The following is a 19,536-nucleotide window of genomic DNA, read 5'->3' as shown; positions in this document are numbered from 1 at the left end:
ATGGAGGATGCATTCAAAGACGATCTAAATTTTTTCAACAAATTCATCACAGGTGATAAGTTATGGTGATATGGGTATGATCCAGAAAGTAAACAATAGTCAACTCAATGGAAATCAACTGGCTCACCCTGTCTAAAAAAAAAAGCTCAGCAGGTGAAATCGAATGTGAAGATGATGATGATTTTTTTTTCTTTTCCAAAGTGATCGTACAATCAGAATTTGTCCCTCAAAACCAGGAGGCTACGAAAAGCCTGCACATATTTTAACATGAAAACGTCTGGCTTTGTGGAATTCCGCGAATGCTTCCTGCATCACAGCAATGCTCCTGCACACACAGCTCTCAGTGTTTGCCAGTTTTTTGCCTCAATAAAAATGACTACCTTGACCTATTTGCCTTATTGCCAGATTTAGCACCTTCAAACCTCTTCCTGTTCCTGAGAATGAAAAGAGATTTGAAAAGGAAGTGTTTTTGTCAATGTTGAAAGCGCTAGTATGTATCAGGTACCGAAGAGGGCAAATTTAACATATGCTTCCAACACTGGAATGAATGTTTGGACAAGTGCATTAATGCTAATGGAGAGTACAATGAAGGAGATTAAGGTCGTATTTAAGAACATTAAACTAAATGCTTTCTACAAATAAATTCTGGTTAATTTTGGGTCCCCAATCATACACTGTAGAATAATGGTTGTCAAACTCAAATGAAGTATTTCTGTGGCCCACAGTTCTCGCTGGTATTTTATAATAATATCCACCTAGCAACTAATAAGTGAATCTAAAAGGTCAACTATGTTACAAGCTCCTTACGAGTATAGTATTAATGCTCAGTAAGAAATGGAAATATTTATAAAGTAATGCTTTATGATGAGCTTAATTTTAATTGACATTGGTGAATTTGACTGTGATATAAATAGAGATGGTCGCTTACATTGGCGCCAGAGACTGAGGGATGTGGTGCAGTGGTCAACATACTGTACTCGGATTTTGGGAGGACGATGGTTTAAATCCAAGTCCACCCATCCAGACTTATTTTTTCTGTGATTTCCCAAAATTGCTTTGGCCAAATGGCAGGTCAGTTCATCCTTGAAACAATCCGAGCTTGTGCTCCATCTATAATGATATCATTATCGATGGGAGGTTAAACCCCAATCTTTCCACTTCAGGGGCATAGGGTATGTAGCATGACAACTGCAATGTTAGAGGATGTCACAGGGGAAATGTTTAGTTTGTCTTCCAGGACTGACAAATGTCGGGCATGCAGGACCCGCATCAGTCAGCTTCTCAGATATGGTCCTCTTCAAATGTGGTACATGTGTGTAGCAAGGAACATGACATTAAATTAAGGCTGTTGTAGCACAACAAAGTGGGTAGAAGAAAGATGTCATTAAAAACACAGGAAACATTTGTGATCTTGTCTTATATTGCATAATACATTTAAATATATGTACAATTACTGTTGTTAATCAATTAATTGTCTGTGCTGACAAACAACAACAGCACTAATATAAGTACAATTACTGTTGTTAATCAATTAATTGTCTGTTCTGACAGACAACAACAGCACTAATATAAATACAATTACTGTTGTTAATCAATTAATTGTCTGTTCTGACAGAAAACAACAGCACTTCTTCAGCAATTACCATGGTACACATGTGGTGTCACTGAGGGTGGCAGGAATATGAAACAGAGAACAGTCAACACAAAGTATTCCAAATGGTTCCGACTTTCAATGATCAGTACATGGGGTCAGGGCCAGCTCATCACAGTTTTCTTATAGGCGGTTTACTGGTGTCTCATAATGTGCTAATTTATGTAGATTACCAATTAATAATAAGATAAGTATGTATGTGATATCTGGTGCCACCCCACATTGTCAGTATTGGCTCTTCAGCAAAAATGTTTGACGGACACTGCTGTAGGACATACAGGCTCATCCTGAACTCTGACAAAATTTTGGAGGTTTTTCAGGGATATTTTCTAAGCTTTCTAGAACAAAGGACCCACAGTCACTGGTGGCTCATCACTAAGTAATTGCATTTCGTTTAAGTTCTTATCCTATTTATCTTTGTATCTGTATGATACTGAAATTAATTCCACAACAGTGGGTGATGTACATACCGTATGGAAACAAACCTATTCCATTCACTCACAGTACTTGCCACTTAATAAGGGACTAACCCCCCACCCCCCCACCCCCATACACATACACACACACACACACACACACACACACACACACACACAAAGAACTGATTTTTTTAAAGTGCTATATATCTTCAAACTGTTTATAAAACAACCTTATCCCCTTCAAAATACTCTCCATTATAAATACTAAATTTGCCTCATTGGTGCCTCCCCTGTTCAAAACGTTTATGTAGTCACCTTTAGAAATGGCTGACAGCTCCTCCCTCGTTTTTTCTTGACTTCTTCAATGTTGTCAAACTGGGGTCCTTTCAAGCTCCTTTTCATGCACGAAAATAACAAAAAGTTGCACAGAGCAAGGTCGGACAAGTGAAGTGGGAAGGGCAGCAGAAGTGTGCCATTTTAAGCCAAAAGCTAACAGAGATGGCCGTGTGCGCTGGTGAGTTGACGTGGTGGAAGAACCAGTCTCCTGTATGCCACAAATTGAGTCTTTTTTGGTGAACACTGTTGTTTTTTAATCTTCTTACAACTTCTAAATATAAGATCTGATTGATGGTCTGACCAAGTGAACAAAGTTCTTGAATTTTTTCAAAATTTTCGTCGATTCGGGCAGTTAATACACGTTCAGAATGATTTGTGTCAGTAGTTGGAACAAAGCACCATCTATAAGAAGGATAGTAGAATGGATCCACAAAACTACTGTCCAATATCCTCGACAATGATTTGTTGTACAAGGCTACCAGGAAGTAACAGACGTTTTAGTATATCACATTAGTGGCTAAGGCTGCAGCTGCCATCTTGGTGCTATAACATTCCTACACTCAGTATGCATCCAGTGGTGGTAGCATGTGGTCTGTGTCTGTGCTACTTTACTTTCTGTGACATGGTGAAATGTGCTTTCTGTGATTAGGTTTTTGTTGAAAAAAACTGTAGATCAACTCAGATTTTGATAACCTTTGTGATTTGTATGGAAAAGGAACAGTGAGTAAAAGCTGAGTGAGAAAACAGTGCACTGATTTTAAAAATGGCCGTACCAATGTTCACGATGAGGACTGATGGAACTAGTGTTGAAATTCAGTGACAAAATTCGTAAAAATTGTAGTTTCATGATTTAAGAACTTTTGCAAAATTTTTCCCAAACTTCACAGAGGTTGATGTATGAAATTGAGGTAGGCAAAAAAAAAAAAAAAAAAAAAAAAAAAAAAAAAAAAAAAAAAAAAAAAAAGAAGGTTGATGAAATGGGGACACACAAATTCTCCTGCTAGCAAGGAAGATCATGGCTACTGTGTTTTGGGACTCTAAGGGAGTGGTTCTCTTTGATTTCCTTGAACGTGACACAACAGTTAACTTAGAAAGATACTGTCAAACATTGACAAAGTTAAGGCAGGAAAAAAAAAGCATCAAGGAAAACTTAGCACAAAAATTTTGTTTTTTCATGACAATGAACGTCCAATCATACCTGAGAGCTGCTATGGGATTTTGGGTAGGAGGTGTTTGATCATCCGTCACACAGCACAGATTTGAATCATCCACATACAGCCAGATTTGACACTGAGTGACTACCACTTCTTCCCAACAATGAAGACACAGATCACTACATAATGCTTTTATACTGACACCAAACTGCATGCCAGTATAAACCAGTGGTTGCAATCACAGATGGCAGATTTCTGCAGAGATGATATAGAAAAACTTGTGCCATGCTATAAAATGTGCTTCAATTTGAACCACGATTATGTAGAAAAATAGCTTAATAATGTACCTTTGAAATGTATATAATAAATGCATATAATAAAATTTGGTTTTCCTATAGAGTTAATTTTTTACTTCAGAACATCTGTTACATTCTGCATAGCCCTTGTACATTACATAACATAAAGCATACATCTCATTAGCAAATTCAATGAAGGAAGTTAAGTCAGGGTCTTAGACTATTAGTTTACATTCTACTTCATTTAGATATACTTGAAAAGAACCAAAAATACAAATCAAACTTACCAACAGCTTTAAAATTGCTGTAAATTTGAACACAGAGACTGCGAACACATAATGTTCTAAAATACAGTAATTTGAGTGACTGGCCACTGCAAATGAGTCACATCCATTAGTATCTTCTTTGGAACAATAAAAAGTACACACTCTAATAGCATAAGCTGGTGAGTAAAATCGTACATCCCCACACCTGAAGAGCTCTCACAGAGTAAGTGGCACAATATTCTTAATGTCCACAAGACATTATCATAAAGAGAATGATTTGGCCTGCTACTCCAGCATGCTGTGGTATAGAGCCATAAAACATTAAACACTTAGGCTTACGTCTCCAGCTTTTTAAACTTGCAGAGGGGCTCAAAAAATTCATCCGTAGGTCTGGAAGAACCATCCAGCGTCAGGGTCTGTAGCTCAGGACACCCCTCAGAAATGGTGAGCAAAGTATCATCCGGCATCAGCCGATAATCGGACAGTGTCAAGTCACGTACTCCTGCCAAACCTCCATCTCTGAAACACAACACAAGTCAAACCTTGTAAAGGTACATTTTGATAAATTATTAAATACAAGTGTTTGTGGCAAATGGAAACGTTAAAGACATAGTAACAAGTACAACATAACACACAGAAGTTAATAAAATCATGGGGTAGCAATTTGCAGATGGTGCTAGTATCTTGTATGCAAGGTATAGAAGAGCAGTGGACTGGTTGGTCTGTCATTTGTACTCAGGTGATTCATGTTAAAAAGTTTCTGACATGATTATGGCTGCATAACGGGAACTAACAGACTTTGAACATGGAATGGTAGTTGGAGCTAGACACCTGAGACATTTCATTTCAGAAATCATTAGGGAATTCAATAGCTCAAGATCCACAGTGCTAATTCATGCAAAAAAATTGCAAATTTCAGGCATTATCTCTCACCATTGACAAGGCATTGGTCAAACGCATTTACTTAGCAAATGAGAGCAGCAGCATCTTTGTCTATTCGTCAGTGCTAACAGACAAGCAACACTGTGTGAAATAACCACAGAAATCAATGTAAGATATCTGAGGAATGTATCCATTACGACAATGTGGTGAAATTTGGCATTAGTGGGCTATAGTAGCAGACAACCGACACAAGTGCCTTTGCTAACAACACAACATCTCCTGCAACACCTCTCTTGGGCTCATGATCGCACCAGTTAGGCCCTAGATGACTGAAAACCTGAGGCCCAGTCAGATAAGTCACAATTTCATTTGGTAAGAACTCACAGTAGGCTTCGAGTGTGGTGCAGACCCCACAAGTTCGTGGACGCAGGTAGTCAACACGGCATTGCGCAAGCTGGTGGTGGTTCCATAACGGTGTAGGCTGTGTTTACATGGAATGGATTTGGTCCTTTGGCCCTGCTGAATTGATCATTGAGAGGAAATGGTTGTGTTTGGCTACTTGGAGACCATTTGCAGCCATTCAACAATGACATTTTTATGAATGACAATGCTCCATGCCATCAGGCCACAATTGTTCACAATTGGTTTTAGGAACATCCTGGACAGTTCGAGCAAATGGTCTGGCCACCCACATTGCCCAACATAAATCTTATCGAACATTTAGGGGTCATAATCGAGAGGTCAGTTCATGCATAAAATTGTGCACCAGGAACACTTTCACAATTACGGATGGTTGTAGAGGCAATATTTCTGCAGAGGATTTCCAGTTACTTTATGAGTCCATACCACGTGGAGCTGCTGTACTATGCTGGGCAAAAGGAAGTCCGACACGATGTTAGGAATCATCCCATGACTTCTGACACCTCAGTGTATTTTTGAAGAACCAACAATTTAATGGAAGTTCATTTCATACATAAGAATTAGTTCATTGTCATGTTCATAAATACTGTTAAAAGAGTTTGTGATATTGTAATCAAGTACACTGAGAGTCACAGAAGCAGTAAAGGCTGGTTGCTAAAGCTGAGACAGTAAATGAAGGCTGGACATTTCTCTAAACGATGACGAAGGTTACTTACAATACTCCAGCATGACTTTGGTCAAAATTTTGGGGGATTTTTATTGTTGTAAATGTGATGGTAGCAGAAAGTGCTTCTAGTTTGTCACAGTTAAGAGTTGCTGAGAAGAAGACTTACCCTTATTTGAACTGGAAAGAGGTCATAAGTGTGTCATTTCCTTTAAATAGTTTTTGTTCAGGAACATCAAAAACTGCTCTCCTACTGTCAGAAAATTACAATATTTTGCTGAATTGTAAGTTTAATAAAGATTTTATTTTAGTGTTAAGGTATATCAGTTAGTGCCACTTAGAATACATATACTGCCAAAAAAACAAAATTGTCCACCTGGAAAGATGATATCCAATGACAGCATATCATTTTTGATTGTTAGCTGAAACAAACAGAAGACATGCTTTGTTGATTCTGCACATTTTTGCGATTTTGAGGTTCATACCCTCTGTCATGCATTCAACTTCCATGCCTTCCGACATCAGACAAAAGGGTTTTTTAGATTAGGTGACTCTCCATCCAATCCAGATAATGAAAGCTGTAAGAAATCCAGAAACATCAGTGTAAGAGCAAAAGAAATGCCTCCCACAGGTGAGAGTATTAAAATCCTAATGCTAAACTATCGAAGCATTCACAACAAAGTGCCAGAGTTTGAAGCACTTATAAAAAGCAGTGAAGTTCACAAAATACAAGGTACAGAAAGCTGGTTGAAACCTGAAATTCATTGCAGTGAGATTTTTGGGGATAATTTAAGTGCATATTTAAAGGGTAGGCAAACGCGAAATGTAGGTGGTGTATTTGTTGCAGTAGACGAGAAACTCAAATCCACCATGGTAGAAACTGAAGCTGTGTGTGAGATTGTTTGGGCAAGACTCAGTATTAGGGGTGGACATAAAATGATAATTGCATCCTCCTATTGCCCACCAGACTCATCTCATTGAGTAACTGTAAACTTTAGAGAAAACCAAAGTTCACTTGCATGTTAGTTAGCCAATCAAACTGTAATCATTGGTGGCGACTTTACCATCCAACGCTTAATAGGAAAAATTACAGTTTTATTAGTGGTGGGCGTGATAAGACATCCTGTGAAACATTACTAACTGCCTTCTCTGAAAACTACTTAGAACAAATAGTTAGGAACCCCACTCATGATGGAAATACATTGAACTTAATGGCAACAAAGAGACCTGACCTTTTCGAGGATGTCCACAAAAAAACTTGTATCAGTGACCATGATGCAGTTGCAGCAACAACGATTACCAAAGTTCAAAGTGCAACTACAACAAGTAGAAAGATATACGAGGGTTATTCAGAAAGTAGGGAACATTTCCGTCTGACACCGCTAGGCGCACGCTGATTGCATATATTTTGGTATGTGCGTGCACGACAGCTCGGTTGGCATCCATCCGTGATAGCATGAACATCCCTGCGCATCTGGTTTCTTCAATATTCGAATTTGAAATGTGCGCTGCAATCGAAAATCCTGCAAGTTGTGAGGAGTGATCTGTGAAACGGTTTTTGTTGGCAAAAAACCTAAAACCTATAGAAATTTATTGTGAACTGTGCGAAGTGTTCGTAAATAACATAACGAGTGAATGTTCCATCCAGAAATGGGGCATTCGGTTTAAAAATGGTCGAACCAATGTTCATGACGAAGAGAAGAGTTGACGCCCGAGCATTGTGACTGACGATCTTGTCGCTAAAGTTGATGAACCAATTCATGAAAACTGTTATTTCACAATAACAGAGCTTTTGCTTTCTTTTCCATATGTTTCACGGATTTTGTTGCTTGGTATTGTCACTCAAAAGCTAGGCTACCACAAACTTTGTGCACAATGGGTGCCCAAAATGCCTACAGAGCACCATGAAGAACAGCAAATGGGGGCAACATTGATATTTCCGGAGGCCTACCACAAACATGGTGATTCATTTTGGGATCAAATCATGACTGGTGATGAGACTTGGGTGAAACATGTCAATTGTGAGACAAAATTACAGTCCATGGAGTGGGGACACACAAGGTCCCCCCCAAAAACCAAGAAAATGTTTGCAAACCTTGTCAGTGAGGACGTTGATGGCGACAATGTTTTGGGATAGGCAAGGTCCGCTTCTTATTGATTTTATCGAACATGAAGAAACCATAAATTCTCCCCGGTACTATCAAACATTGCACAGCCTTGAAAGAGCAATTCAAAACAAATGCCAAGGAAAGCTGACGTCCAAAATTTTCTTTTTGCACAACAATGCCTGACCTCGCATGGCAAAGCACACTAAAGAACTCCTTAATTCATTCAAATGGGAAATTTTCCTTCATCTGCCCTACAGCCCCGATCTTACACAAGCGACTCCTGCTTGTTTCCCAGAATGAAGAACTGGCTTGCAACGAAGTGCTTTGATGACGACGAGGAACTCCAGGTGGGCATGACTCACTGGCTGAAGTCTCAGGTGGCAGAATTTTATGACAAAGGTCATTCAAAGCTTGTCCACCGCTATGATAACTGCCTCAATGTGTTTGGTGACTACATCAAAAAGTAGTATGTCAGTCGCTCTTTTAAACGTATATATTAAAATGTATTTCTTGTGCTTAGTTTTTTTTTTTTAAATCCCAAAATGTTCCACACTTTCTGAATAGTCCTCGTATATGTTCAGTAAACTAGATAAAAAAAATCAGTAGTGTCACATCTCAATGAGGAATTTGAAACTTTCAGCACAGGGCAGGAGCATGTAGAGGAGCTATGGCTCAAGTTTAAAAAAATAGTTGACAATTCACTGGACAGATATGTACCCAGTAGAACAGTTCATAATAGGATAAGACCTTCATGGTATACAGTAACTGTAACTGTAAGGAAACAGAGATCACTGCATAATAGGTGTAAAACAAAGCTCAGGTATATAAATAGAGAGATGCTGAATGAAATGTTTTTGACTGTCAACAGAGCAAGGTGTGATGCCTTCAATGGCTACTGTAGCAGAATACTATGATGTGATCTTTCACAGAACCTAAAAAAATTCTTGTCATATGTAAAGACTGTTAGTGGCACCAATGTTAGTGCCGAGTCCCTATTGAATGAGGCAGAGACTGAAATTGAAAGTAACAAAGAAAAGGCTGAAAAGCTTAACTATGTTTGCAAATGTTCTTTTACAAAGGAAAACCCAGTCTGAATACATCAACAAATTACTCTGCCAGGGATAAGTCAATCCCTGAAATGAGATCATCCCTTGACAATATTCTCCCCACACCACCCAGAGTTGCCTTCTATCACCCCCCTAACCTCTGAACATGCTTGTCAAACACTACAATATTCCCAGACCACCTTCTCTAGCCAACGGTTCCTACCCCTGTAACCGATCCCACTGCAAAACCTGCCCCATGCATCCTCCCACAACCACCTACTCCAGCCCCGCTACTGATAAATCCTATACAATTTAAGGCAGGGCCACATGTGAAACAACACATGTCATTTATCAGCTGACATGCCTGCACTGCACAGCCTTTTACATCGGTATGACGACACCTAAAGTGGCTGAGGGCATGAACGGGCACAGACGAACTGTCCGCCAATACCCAGTAGCAGAGCATGCCCTCCAGCATAATTCTAGGGACCTAGGAACCTGCTACACCGTAAGTACCATTTGGCTCCTCCCACCCAATACCAGTCCCTTGGAACTGTCGAGATGGGAACTTGCACTCCAACACATCCTTTCATCCCGCCATCCCCCTGGACTGAACCTACATTAGCCAACCTCACTCCCATTTACTCTTCAGTCTTCTCCTCTTCCCCTTTCCTCTTTAGCCATTCACGCATCTTTTCATCCTACATAGTTGTGTTTATCTTTAACTATATACCTCTTTACTTCTGTATGCATCCTCTTTGGTTTGAAGCTGGCACAGTACTTACAGTAGAATATCTTTGGCTTCCCTCTGACACCCATGCCTCCATCTTTGCTACCCTCCCTGTTTACCTTTCCTTGTTGCTTCACAACCTGGGTTGTAAGTAACTGAATCTACTTTCCCTTACTCCCCTTTTTTCCCCTCTCTGCTTCCTGACAAAGGAACAAAATTCCGAAAGCTAGGATACGTAAATTTTCTCTTCTGTTTTGTGTATCTATCGGCTGTACTGAGCTGAGGTAAGTAATGGCCAGCCCCTCTATCTCTTTGTTAGTATTTGTTTCACATCTTTTTATGAGATTTTCCATTAATCATTAAAATGTAAGTACAGTTGTTTGTTAGTAGGTTTGATGTGTATGGAAGTGTGTAACTGATCTCATCCTCGCCCTCACTGAAGGCCACGTGTCATATACCATCTGTTATGCAAACACTGTTCAGCCTTTTACATTGGCATGACTACCACCAAGTTATCAGGCAGGCTGAATGGGCATAGACAGAGGGTGTATACAGGCAACACAGCAAGTAGCAGAACATGCTGTACAACATGACAGTCATGACTTCAGTACCTGTTTCACCACACGTGCCATCTGGATTCTTCCCCCTGATTCCAGTTTCTCAGAACTCTACAGGTGGGAAGTAGCACCCCAACATGTCCTTCGTTCTCACCACCCACCTGATCTTAATTTAAGTCAATTCCTCCATCTCAGAATTTCTTCACGGTGACTATTCCTGTCTTCACTCCATTTTAGTTCTCTACATCTTTGATTTTCTGACTTGTCTATTTTTCACCGTCCACCTCCCACCTCTGTTACATACAATGCACTTAGTTTTTCGCTCTTATTAACTCGTGCACAATCTTTTAGTGGTAATGTCTGTCTTGCGTATTACCCTGTCTTTCACCTTCAGTTTTCAAATCTTATCCAGTGCAGTCCCCAACAATCAGCCATTCCTTCGCATGTTGTCCAGTAAGTCTCCCCTAACCTGGGGTTCTGGGTGACTTTTCTAAACTGTACCCCTTTCCCTAAACCTCTCCAGTCCTTATCCTTCACCACTTTTCCCTCCGCTGCAACTCTTCTGCCAGAAGAAAGAGCTACTGGCTCCAGAAGCTTGTAAAAGTAATTCCCTTTGTAGCGGGACTTTGAATTTTGCTGTGCTACACTAGTTCCCTCAGATATACATTATACCGTCGCAGCTGTATGACCACTCGACGGCAGAGAAAATATATAATAAAATGAAGGTACAAAAATTCTAACTCTTTTTGTTTTCTACCTGCTTATGTCTCTGGAGAGCGGAAGCTTAACCTACTTATTAGCGAGTCTTGGTCGGATGAAGACAAATACTTATTGATGTGCAGACGCATTGTGGAAGTTTGTACGAAATTCGGAGGATGGAAGCAGCAACGTAAAGTACATTGCCTTCAGTATCAAGATGGTTTTGATCTGTATACATTAGTAATTCCTGGACAATGACATTTATTGCAAAATTTCAGACAGCTACGACTTTTCACGCAGAAATGAAGCAGGATATTTTTGGAGAACAAGACCTGGACGCCGCACAAGAGAAGACATGGTAACATGGTAAAGGATGAACTCTTATCTATGCCATTTCCCCCTGTTAATCACATTTTGTTATTCTCTGTTCTCTTTCAAATAATTTTTGTAGTGGAAATTGGTTTGACTTTTGCTCAGAAACGCCACAAGGACCACCCCTACAACAGCTTTTCCGAATCACGAAGTCCGATAACTTTTCTGTAATACGAAGTCCGATTTGCATTTCATTCTTTCCCTTTTTCATGGTCATTAACAATTTTAAAACCATTTTTTATTCACCGTTTTTTCCCACATTTTCAACCTTTTTTTTTCTTCTTTTATTTTTCTTTTTTATTAACCGCTACACTTTTGTGTGTTCCCCTGCCACCATTTGGGGAGTAGATTCTTTCATCTATCCATTTACATTACATTATCAGTAATTTATCATTTTTGTTGCTACTTAAAAATTTGAAATATTAAATTATTTTCACAGACAAACCTGAAGACAGAAAACACACCAAAATAGGTCAATAGCAATAAACAATACAATCAAACACAGCAGCAGCTCTGGTCTCACAACGTAAAATTCTACCTTCATTCACAATAGCAATGGAGTGCAATTTAAAATTTGAACTACAACTACTTACCTGAATGCTAATGAAAATTCAGGAGGAGGAGTCCTCATAATGCCCCTGAATAGAAGTGTGTGCAGCTTGCGAAATTTGCACAGTGTGGAGAAAGCATCTGCTCCAGCCGCTTCCCTGAGACGGTACCGAGTAAGACTCAGGTACTCCAAGGTGCCGGCACATACAGCCAACAGGGGAACAATACTCCTGTGAAACAGTTATTTCTGGAATAGGTAACTTTTACACACACACCCAAACACAACACACACACACACACACACACACACACACAATAGACACAAGCAGACAAGCAGACCAAAATGAAAAAAAAGTAATTTTTTTGGAGGGCAGAGCTTTAGTAGTACCACATTTTGCCACTAGGATCATACAGAGGAAACATTCCAGAGTCATTAAGCTGAGTGACATCACTGAAGGAGGTCAGGACTAGTTTCGGAAAAGTTTATAGTGACAACTGTTTTGTGTTATTGTCATGGCCAATTTTCACAAACAGCATACAGCGGTGAAGTTCTGCTTTTTGCTTGAAAAAAGTGGAACAGAAACACTTCAAAAGCTAAAAACGGTGTACAAGGATGATGCTACAGGAAAAATCTAGTGTTTGAGTATTTCCTCATATCAAAAAATTGAAATGTCAATTGATGACAAGCCTCATTCTGGTCAGCCTTCCACAGTCCTTTGAAAAAATTGCAGAGCTTTCAGAGGCAACTTGTAGTCTAGTGCAGCGAATTGCGACAAAAGATTTGAGAATGAAAAGGGTGGCTGCCAAATTCATGCCATAACTGTTGACTGCTTGGGGGAGGGGGGGAGGGGGGGAGGGGGGAAGGGGGAGAAGGGGGGGGGGAAGGTTGTGTGAAAGCATGCTGTATTTTGAAATAAGAGTCCTGAAATGACCCAAACTTTTTCTTTTTTTTTTTTTTTCAAAAATTATCACAGGTGATGAGACTTGGTGCTATGCATACAATCCTAAATCAAAGCAGCAATCAGGCCAGTGGAATACTTCAAGTTCACCTCACTTCAGGAAAGCTCATTAGGTGGAATCGGACATTAAGACAAATTATAGATTGCAGTGATCAGCTGCCCTTTTTAAATTTTATTGTACAGATCCAGATTTCAGTTAGAAACTATCCATTCTCAGTGTACTATTATTTTTGCTAAATGCGTATAATTCCCTGTTGGTCGGGCTTCATCCACAGTTCATTGAATGACCCCTGTTCTTTCCCCCCCCTACTCACTTAACCTTGCCCCATGTAACCTGTTCTTGTTTCCTAGAATGAAAAGAGACATGAGAGCATTTTGCTGGTGTTGCTGTGGCAAAGAAAAAAGTGACAGAGGTGCAGTCAATGAACTGTGGATGAAGCCCGACCAACAGGGAATTACAGGCATTGAGTGAAAATGATAGTGCATTGAGAGTGGCTAGCTTCTATCTGAAAGCTAGTTCTCCACAATAATATTTAAAAAGGATGACTGATCACTGCAATCTGTAATTTACAAGTCAATATAACAGCTGCTGAGTGCAACAGCTTTCTGAATGGAAGGTAACCTGATCAATGTTGATTAATTTTTTCAATATGAGAGGAGTGATTCTTTCAGACTTTGTTCCACAGTCTGACAGTCATCCAGGCTTTCTACTTCGCACTTTTTGAAAGATTGCACAACATTGTGCGGTGGAAGTGGCCCGATCTGTGGAAATTGGATGACTGGTTTTTCCATCATGACAATGCGACTGCTCACACAGCCCTGTCTGTATGACAGTCCATGAGCAAAAACGGCATGACCCTGTTCCTCACCCCCTATCCTCACCTGACCGGCCCCGTGTAACTGTTTTTTGTTTCCGAGAATGAAAAGAGACATGAAAGTGTTTTGCCGGTGTTGCAGTGGCAAAGAAAAAAGTGACAGAGGTGCAGTCAAGCATCACAAAGGATGAATTTAAACGTTTTGAAAAATGGAATAAAAGGTCAGACAAGTGTATAAGTGCAAGTAGAGAGTACTTTGAAGGTTTGTGCTTAAAATGTGAACAAACAAATATTAAAAAAATAGCTTTGGTTTCTTTTGGGTACCGTCTCATATGTATCACCCCAAGAAGTTTGGAAACAAGACTAGATGAATTATGGCATACAGAGAGACAATTAAACAGTCATTCTTCTCATACTCCATGCGGTACAATAGAAAGTACCTTCTACTAAGTTCTTCACATGATTTGCAGAGTACTGTTGTAATTGGGTGTAGTGAGACATAAGTGAACAACAAGATTTTTAAAGAAACAGCATAAGGTCACACCGAGAAAGGGTGGAGAAGGAATTAAGCATGTACTTTGCAAAGAAACCATTTTTGTACTTTCCTGGAGCAGTTTAGGGAACCCACAGAAAATATAAGAATAAATACAAGTGTAGTGTCTTGCCCCCACACAAAATCATTCAGTACAATGCGGCGTATGATTCATGTTGGCACATGCTGGTACATACGGTACAACAGAAATTTATTTTCTTACTGTTACAAATGTTGTATTCACACTTTTAAAATGCTCATTAAAGTGCTAAAATAACGTTTTAAGAAGTCTAAATTTGAAAAACACTCCCCAGAAGGTCACAATACTAGAACCTGTTTTTTTACAAATCAAGCACTGGTGCAATATATGGTCTATTGGGTTTAATAAGAGAACAACAAATGCACATCTTTATAACTAGCACCTAACCATCGCTAGTGGCAAATTACTTGAAGAAAAAAGTTGATTAAAGAATCTTAAATAATACTTACATTTGAAAATATTATATGAACCACTACCCAAAACCTCTTCAATATGAAAAGATACACAATAGCCAACCGACAATAAAAATGTGAACCACATCATCTTCCATCACTTCATGTTGTAACAATTTCATATTTAAGGGTGAATAGCAAATAATCTGTCATGATAAATAAATCCACTCTAGTTATACTTGCACATCATTTATTTGGATAAAATCATATGCATGACCCAGGTTTTAGGATGTAAATCCCACCTTCAGCCACTACAGAAAATACAGAAAACTAAGAGGGATTCTTCATAAAATTAATTAACATTAATAGGGCCCATACAAATGTAAACATCAGGTCATACCTTCAGTGTTTATGAGAAAGCCGTACCAGTCTTGTAAAAAAATCCAGCAAATTTATCAAGTAGAATGTGAGATCCCATGGGGGTGAGGTATGAAAAGGTTCTCTGAGTCAACCAGTACCACATCAGGGACACAGGGCCTAACCAAAAAAACCATGCATATAACAGCAAATAAGCACACTTTTCCAGTGTAATGTAACCTAAAAACCAACTGCAAATTATTGTACATATGGCATGGGCTTCATAAATTAAAAAGAAGGCATAAAAGCTGTAAAATGTCAATTTGTGAACCTCACAAGTTGTTTACCATTTAAGTGCCCAGACTGCCACATGTCGTGGATGCCCAGCAAGATCGGTCAACAGACTGCCACATGAACCACAATGAGACATGTGAATACACATATAAGTTAGAGAGTGGCCGCCACCAGAGCTAATATCGAGAAATCCATCCAAGAAATCATAGCTAATACCATGGCCACACCTCCATGTTCCCTCCCAAGTGCCACCTGATACTAATAGAGCTAAAATCATGCTTACTTATGCAGTTCAGTAGCTAAGATAGGCCTGGGCAAACAATAAAAGGGAGACATGCAATGTATAATGCAATTGTCAATAAATAAAAATGTATAACCAAATTAAAAAGAAATAAAATTAACACAACTGTAGTACAAAATATAAAATTAATAGAACCATAGTATAAAATACACTACTGGCCATTAAAATTGCTACACCATGAAGATGACATGCTAAATTTAACCGACAGGAAGAAGATGCTGTGATATGCAAATGATTAGTTTTTCAGAGCATTCACACAAAGTTGGCGCTGGTGGCGACACCTACAACGTGCTGACATGAGGAAAGTTTCCAATCAATTTCTCATGCACAAGCAGCAGTTGACTGGCGTTGCCTGGTGAAATGTTGTTGTGATGCCTTGTGTAAAGAGGAGAAATACGTACCATCACGTTTCCGACTTTGATAAAGGTCGAATTGTAGCCTATAGTGATTGCTGTTTATCATATCGCGACATTTCTGCTCACGTTGCTCGAGATCTAATGACAGTTAGCTGTTCAGGAGGGTAATACCAAACGCCGTGCTGGATCCCAACAGCCTCATATCACTAGCAGTCGAGATGACAGGCATCTTATCTGCATGGCTGTAAAGGATCATGCAGCCACGTCTTGATCCCTGAGTCAACAGATGGGGACGTTTGTAAGCCAACAACCATGTGCACGAACAGTTTGACGACGTTTGCAGCAGCATGGACTAGCAGCTTGGAGACCATGGCTGCGGTTACCCTTGATGCGGAATCACAGACAGGAGCGCCTGTGATGGTGTACTCGACGACGAACCTGGGTGCACGAATGGCAAAACGTCATTTTTTTGGATGAATCCAGGTTCTGTTTACAGCATCATAATGGTCGCATCCATGTTTGGCGACATCACGGTGAACGCAGATTGGAAGTGTGTGTTCGTCATCGACATACTGGCGTATCATCCAGTGTGATGGTATGGGGCGCCATTGGTTACACGTCTCGTTCTCATTGACGGCACTTTGAACAGTGGACATTACATTTCAGATGTGTTATGACTTGTGGCTCTACCCTTCATTCAATCCTTGCGAAAACCTACATTTCGGCAGGATAATGCACGATCGCATGTTGCAGGTCCTGTTCGGGCCTTTCTGGATACAGAAAATGTTCGACTGCTGCCCTGGCCAGCACATTCTCCAGATCTCTCAGCAATTGAAAATGTCTGCTCAACGGTGGCCGAGCAAGTGGCTCGTCACAATACGCCAGTCACTACTCTTGATGAACTGTGGTATCGTGTTGAAGCTGCATGGGCAGCTGTACCTGTACACACCATCCAAGCTATGTTTGACTCAATGCCCAGGCGTATCAAGGCTGTTATTATGGCCAGGGGTAGTTGTTCTGGGTACTGATTTCTCAGGATCTATGCACCCAAATTTCCTGAAAATGTAATCACATGTCAGTTCTAGTATAATATATTTGTCCAATGAATAGCCGTTTATCATCTGCATTTCTTCTTGGTGTAGCAATTTTAATGGCCAGTAGTGTAGACTGATGGAAAAAATCACACCACCAGGAAGGAGCTGTGTGGCACAAACAAAAGTTGGTGGGTGTGTTTCTACATCTGAAAGATAATGTCTATTGAAATTTCACACTAGTCACATAACAGAATGCCCCATGAGGATGCAAATCAGGTTTGCTTTAAATACACACCGAAACAGTCATGAGCATTAGTTACCTTAGAGATTCAATATGGTGAGCTTATGTTATTCGAGAATGCCTTAACGCGACAGAGACACCATTATCAACACCTCACTGAGTTTGAACAAGGTCGTATAATAGGTCTACAAGAAGCTGGATGTTATTTCTACGATACTGCACAAACACTTGGCAATGTAGCCATTGTACACAATTGCCGACAGCAGTGGTAATGAGAAACTACGGTCAGAAGAACACTGGGTTCCAGATGGTCACATACCACTACCAAGAGGAAAGACCACTGTGGTCTGCATATGTCTCTGGCGTGTCATCCTGCATCAGCAGCAGCAATTTGAGCAGGTTTACAAAACAGTCACAATGAACTGTTACAAACTGTTACAAATCAGTTACTTCAAGGACTGTTCTGAGCCAGATGCCCTGTAGCCTGCATTCCACTGATCCCAAACGACCGCTATTTGTGACTTCACTGGTGTCAAGCAAGAACTCATTGGAGGGCAGAGACTGGACCTACACTCAGAGTTATGGTCTTGGGTACAATTTCATATGACAACAGGAGCACTCCTGTGGTTGTCCCATGCACTATGACTGAAATTTGTACATTGATATGGCGATTCGACCTGTTGTGCTGCCATTCATAAACAGAATTCCATGGGGTGTTTTCCAAGAGGATAATGCTCACCCACATACCACTGTTGTAAGGGAACATGCTCTACAGGGTGTCAACATGTTTCCTTCGGCTGCTACATCACCAGATCTGTCTCCAATCAAGCACATATGGGGCATCAACAGATTACGACTCCAGCATCATCCACTAACAGCTTTAACTGGGCCTGTATTGACAGACAGTGCAGCACACATGGAACTCAATCCAACAAACTGACATTCAACACCTGTACAACACCATGAACGCACATCTGCATGCTTGCATTCAACATTTAGGTGGTTATACCGATTATTAATGTGCCAGCATTTCACATGTACAAAAGCTCATTCTTACATTAACCTGTGGTCTTGCAATGTTAATCACTTAAATAGGTTACCTAGACAAATGTATTTCTAAAATTCCATTAGTCTGCATTAATTATTTTTTTGGTGTTGTGATATTTCTTTTTCTGTCAAGTGCTTAGAATTCATATAACCACAGTGTAAAATATGAAAGTGGGCAAACCAAAATACCACAAATTAAATGTAATAATGGAAGATACATCAATATTCAGAGTACACACTATGGATGCAGCTAGTGCAACTTGGGAAGCATAAAATCTCTGGTAATGGAAAAGCCAATGCGACTAGTAAACGCCAAAAGATACTAAATATATACATAGTTGTGGAGTTAAACATCCTGAAACCCAGGTTGTGTATACAATTTTATCCACATAAATGATTTATCTAGTACAACTGAAGTGGATTAATCACGAAAGATTTTAGCAACAGTTGGCAATGTCCCACAAAGCTTATATGTGGCAAATAATTTGTGTTCTGCTTTGCTAATATTTCATTATTGGTAACTGCTTTCCAGCTCATTAGGACATCATCAGGTAATAGTAGTAGTAATAAATATTTGTGGAACAAAAAATCTGTTTCTCATCTGTAAAGAAAAAAAGTGTTGCCACTCAGTAGCTAGATAGTCGAAAGAGGTCTGCAAGGCAAACAAATATGAGTGGCTCCATGTTTCTTCAATTAGTACAAGGAAGCTGACACCTTTCTCATCTGTATTGTTACAGAATGTGAGAAGCCAAGACGCAATCAATGGACTGCCATCTCACATTCTCTCTTTCAAAAATAGGGTGCGCAAAGTGAAGCTTCTTATAAAAGGAGGGTGATTGCAGATGTGCTTCAGGATGTCAATAGCTGGTTCTTACTGGAATTTGTTTTGAAAGGACAGATTTGAAACACTTCAATCACCTCGGTATCCCATCCAAAATGAGAATGTGGAATATTGCCATGTAGGTATTTTTATGGTTCATGACAACCTTTGGTCTTGTGGTACTAAAAAATAACAAGGA

At 39.8% G+C, this 19,536-nt stretch overlaps 1 protein-coding gene across 2 annotated transcripts in view; it reads right to left on the bottom strand.

Annotated features, from left to right (window-relative positions):
• Positions 1–19,536, bottom strand: part of LOC126293517 (cell surface glycoprotein 1-like) — a 113,960-nt gene that overhangs the window by 33,574 nt on the left and 60,850 nt on the right. For both annotated transcript variants that reach the window (XM_049986768.1, XM_049986769.1), the window contains 2 exons: positions 12,194–12,379; positions 4,462–4,641 (listed from right to left, as the gene is read on the bottom strand). In XM_049986768.1, the coding sequence (XP_049842725.1) occupies positions 4,462–4,641; positions 12,194–12,379 (366 nt within the window). The remainder of the gene's footprint in view (positions 1–4,461; positions 4,642–12,193; positions 12,380–19,536) is intronic.

The sequence above is a fragment of the Schistocerca gregaria genome, chromosome 10 (assembly GCF_023897955.1).
Source record: "Schistocerca gregaria isolate iqSchGreg1 chromosome 10, iqSchGreg1.2, whole genome shotgun sequence".
Lineage (NCBI taxonomy): Eukaryota > Metazoa > Arthropoda > Insecta > Orthoptera > Acrididae > Schistocerca > Schistocerca gregaria.
This window is presented reverse-complemented; position numbering and strand designations above follow the sequence as displayed.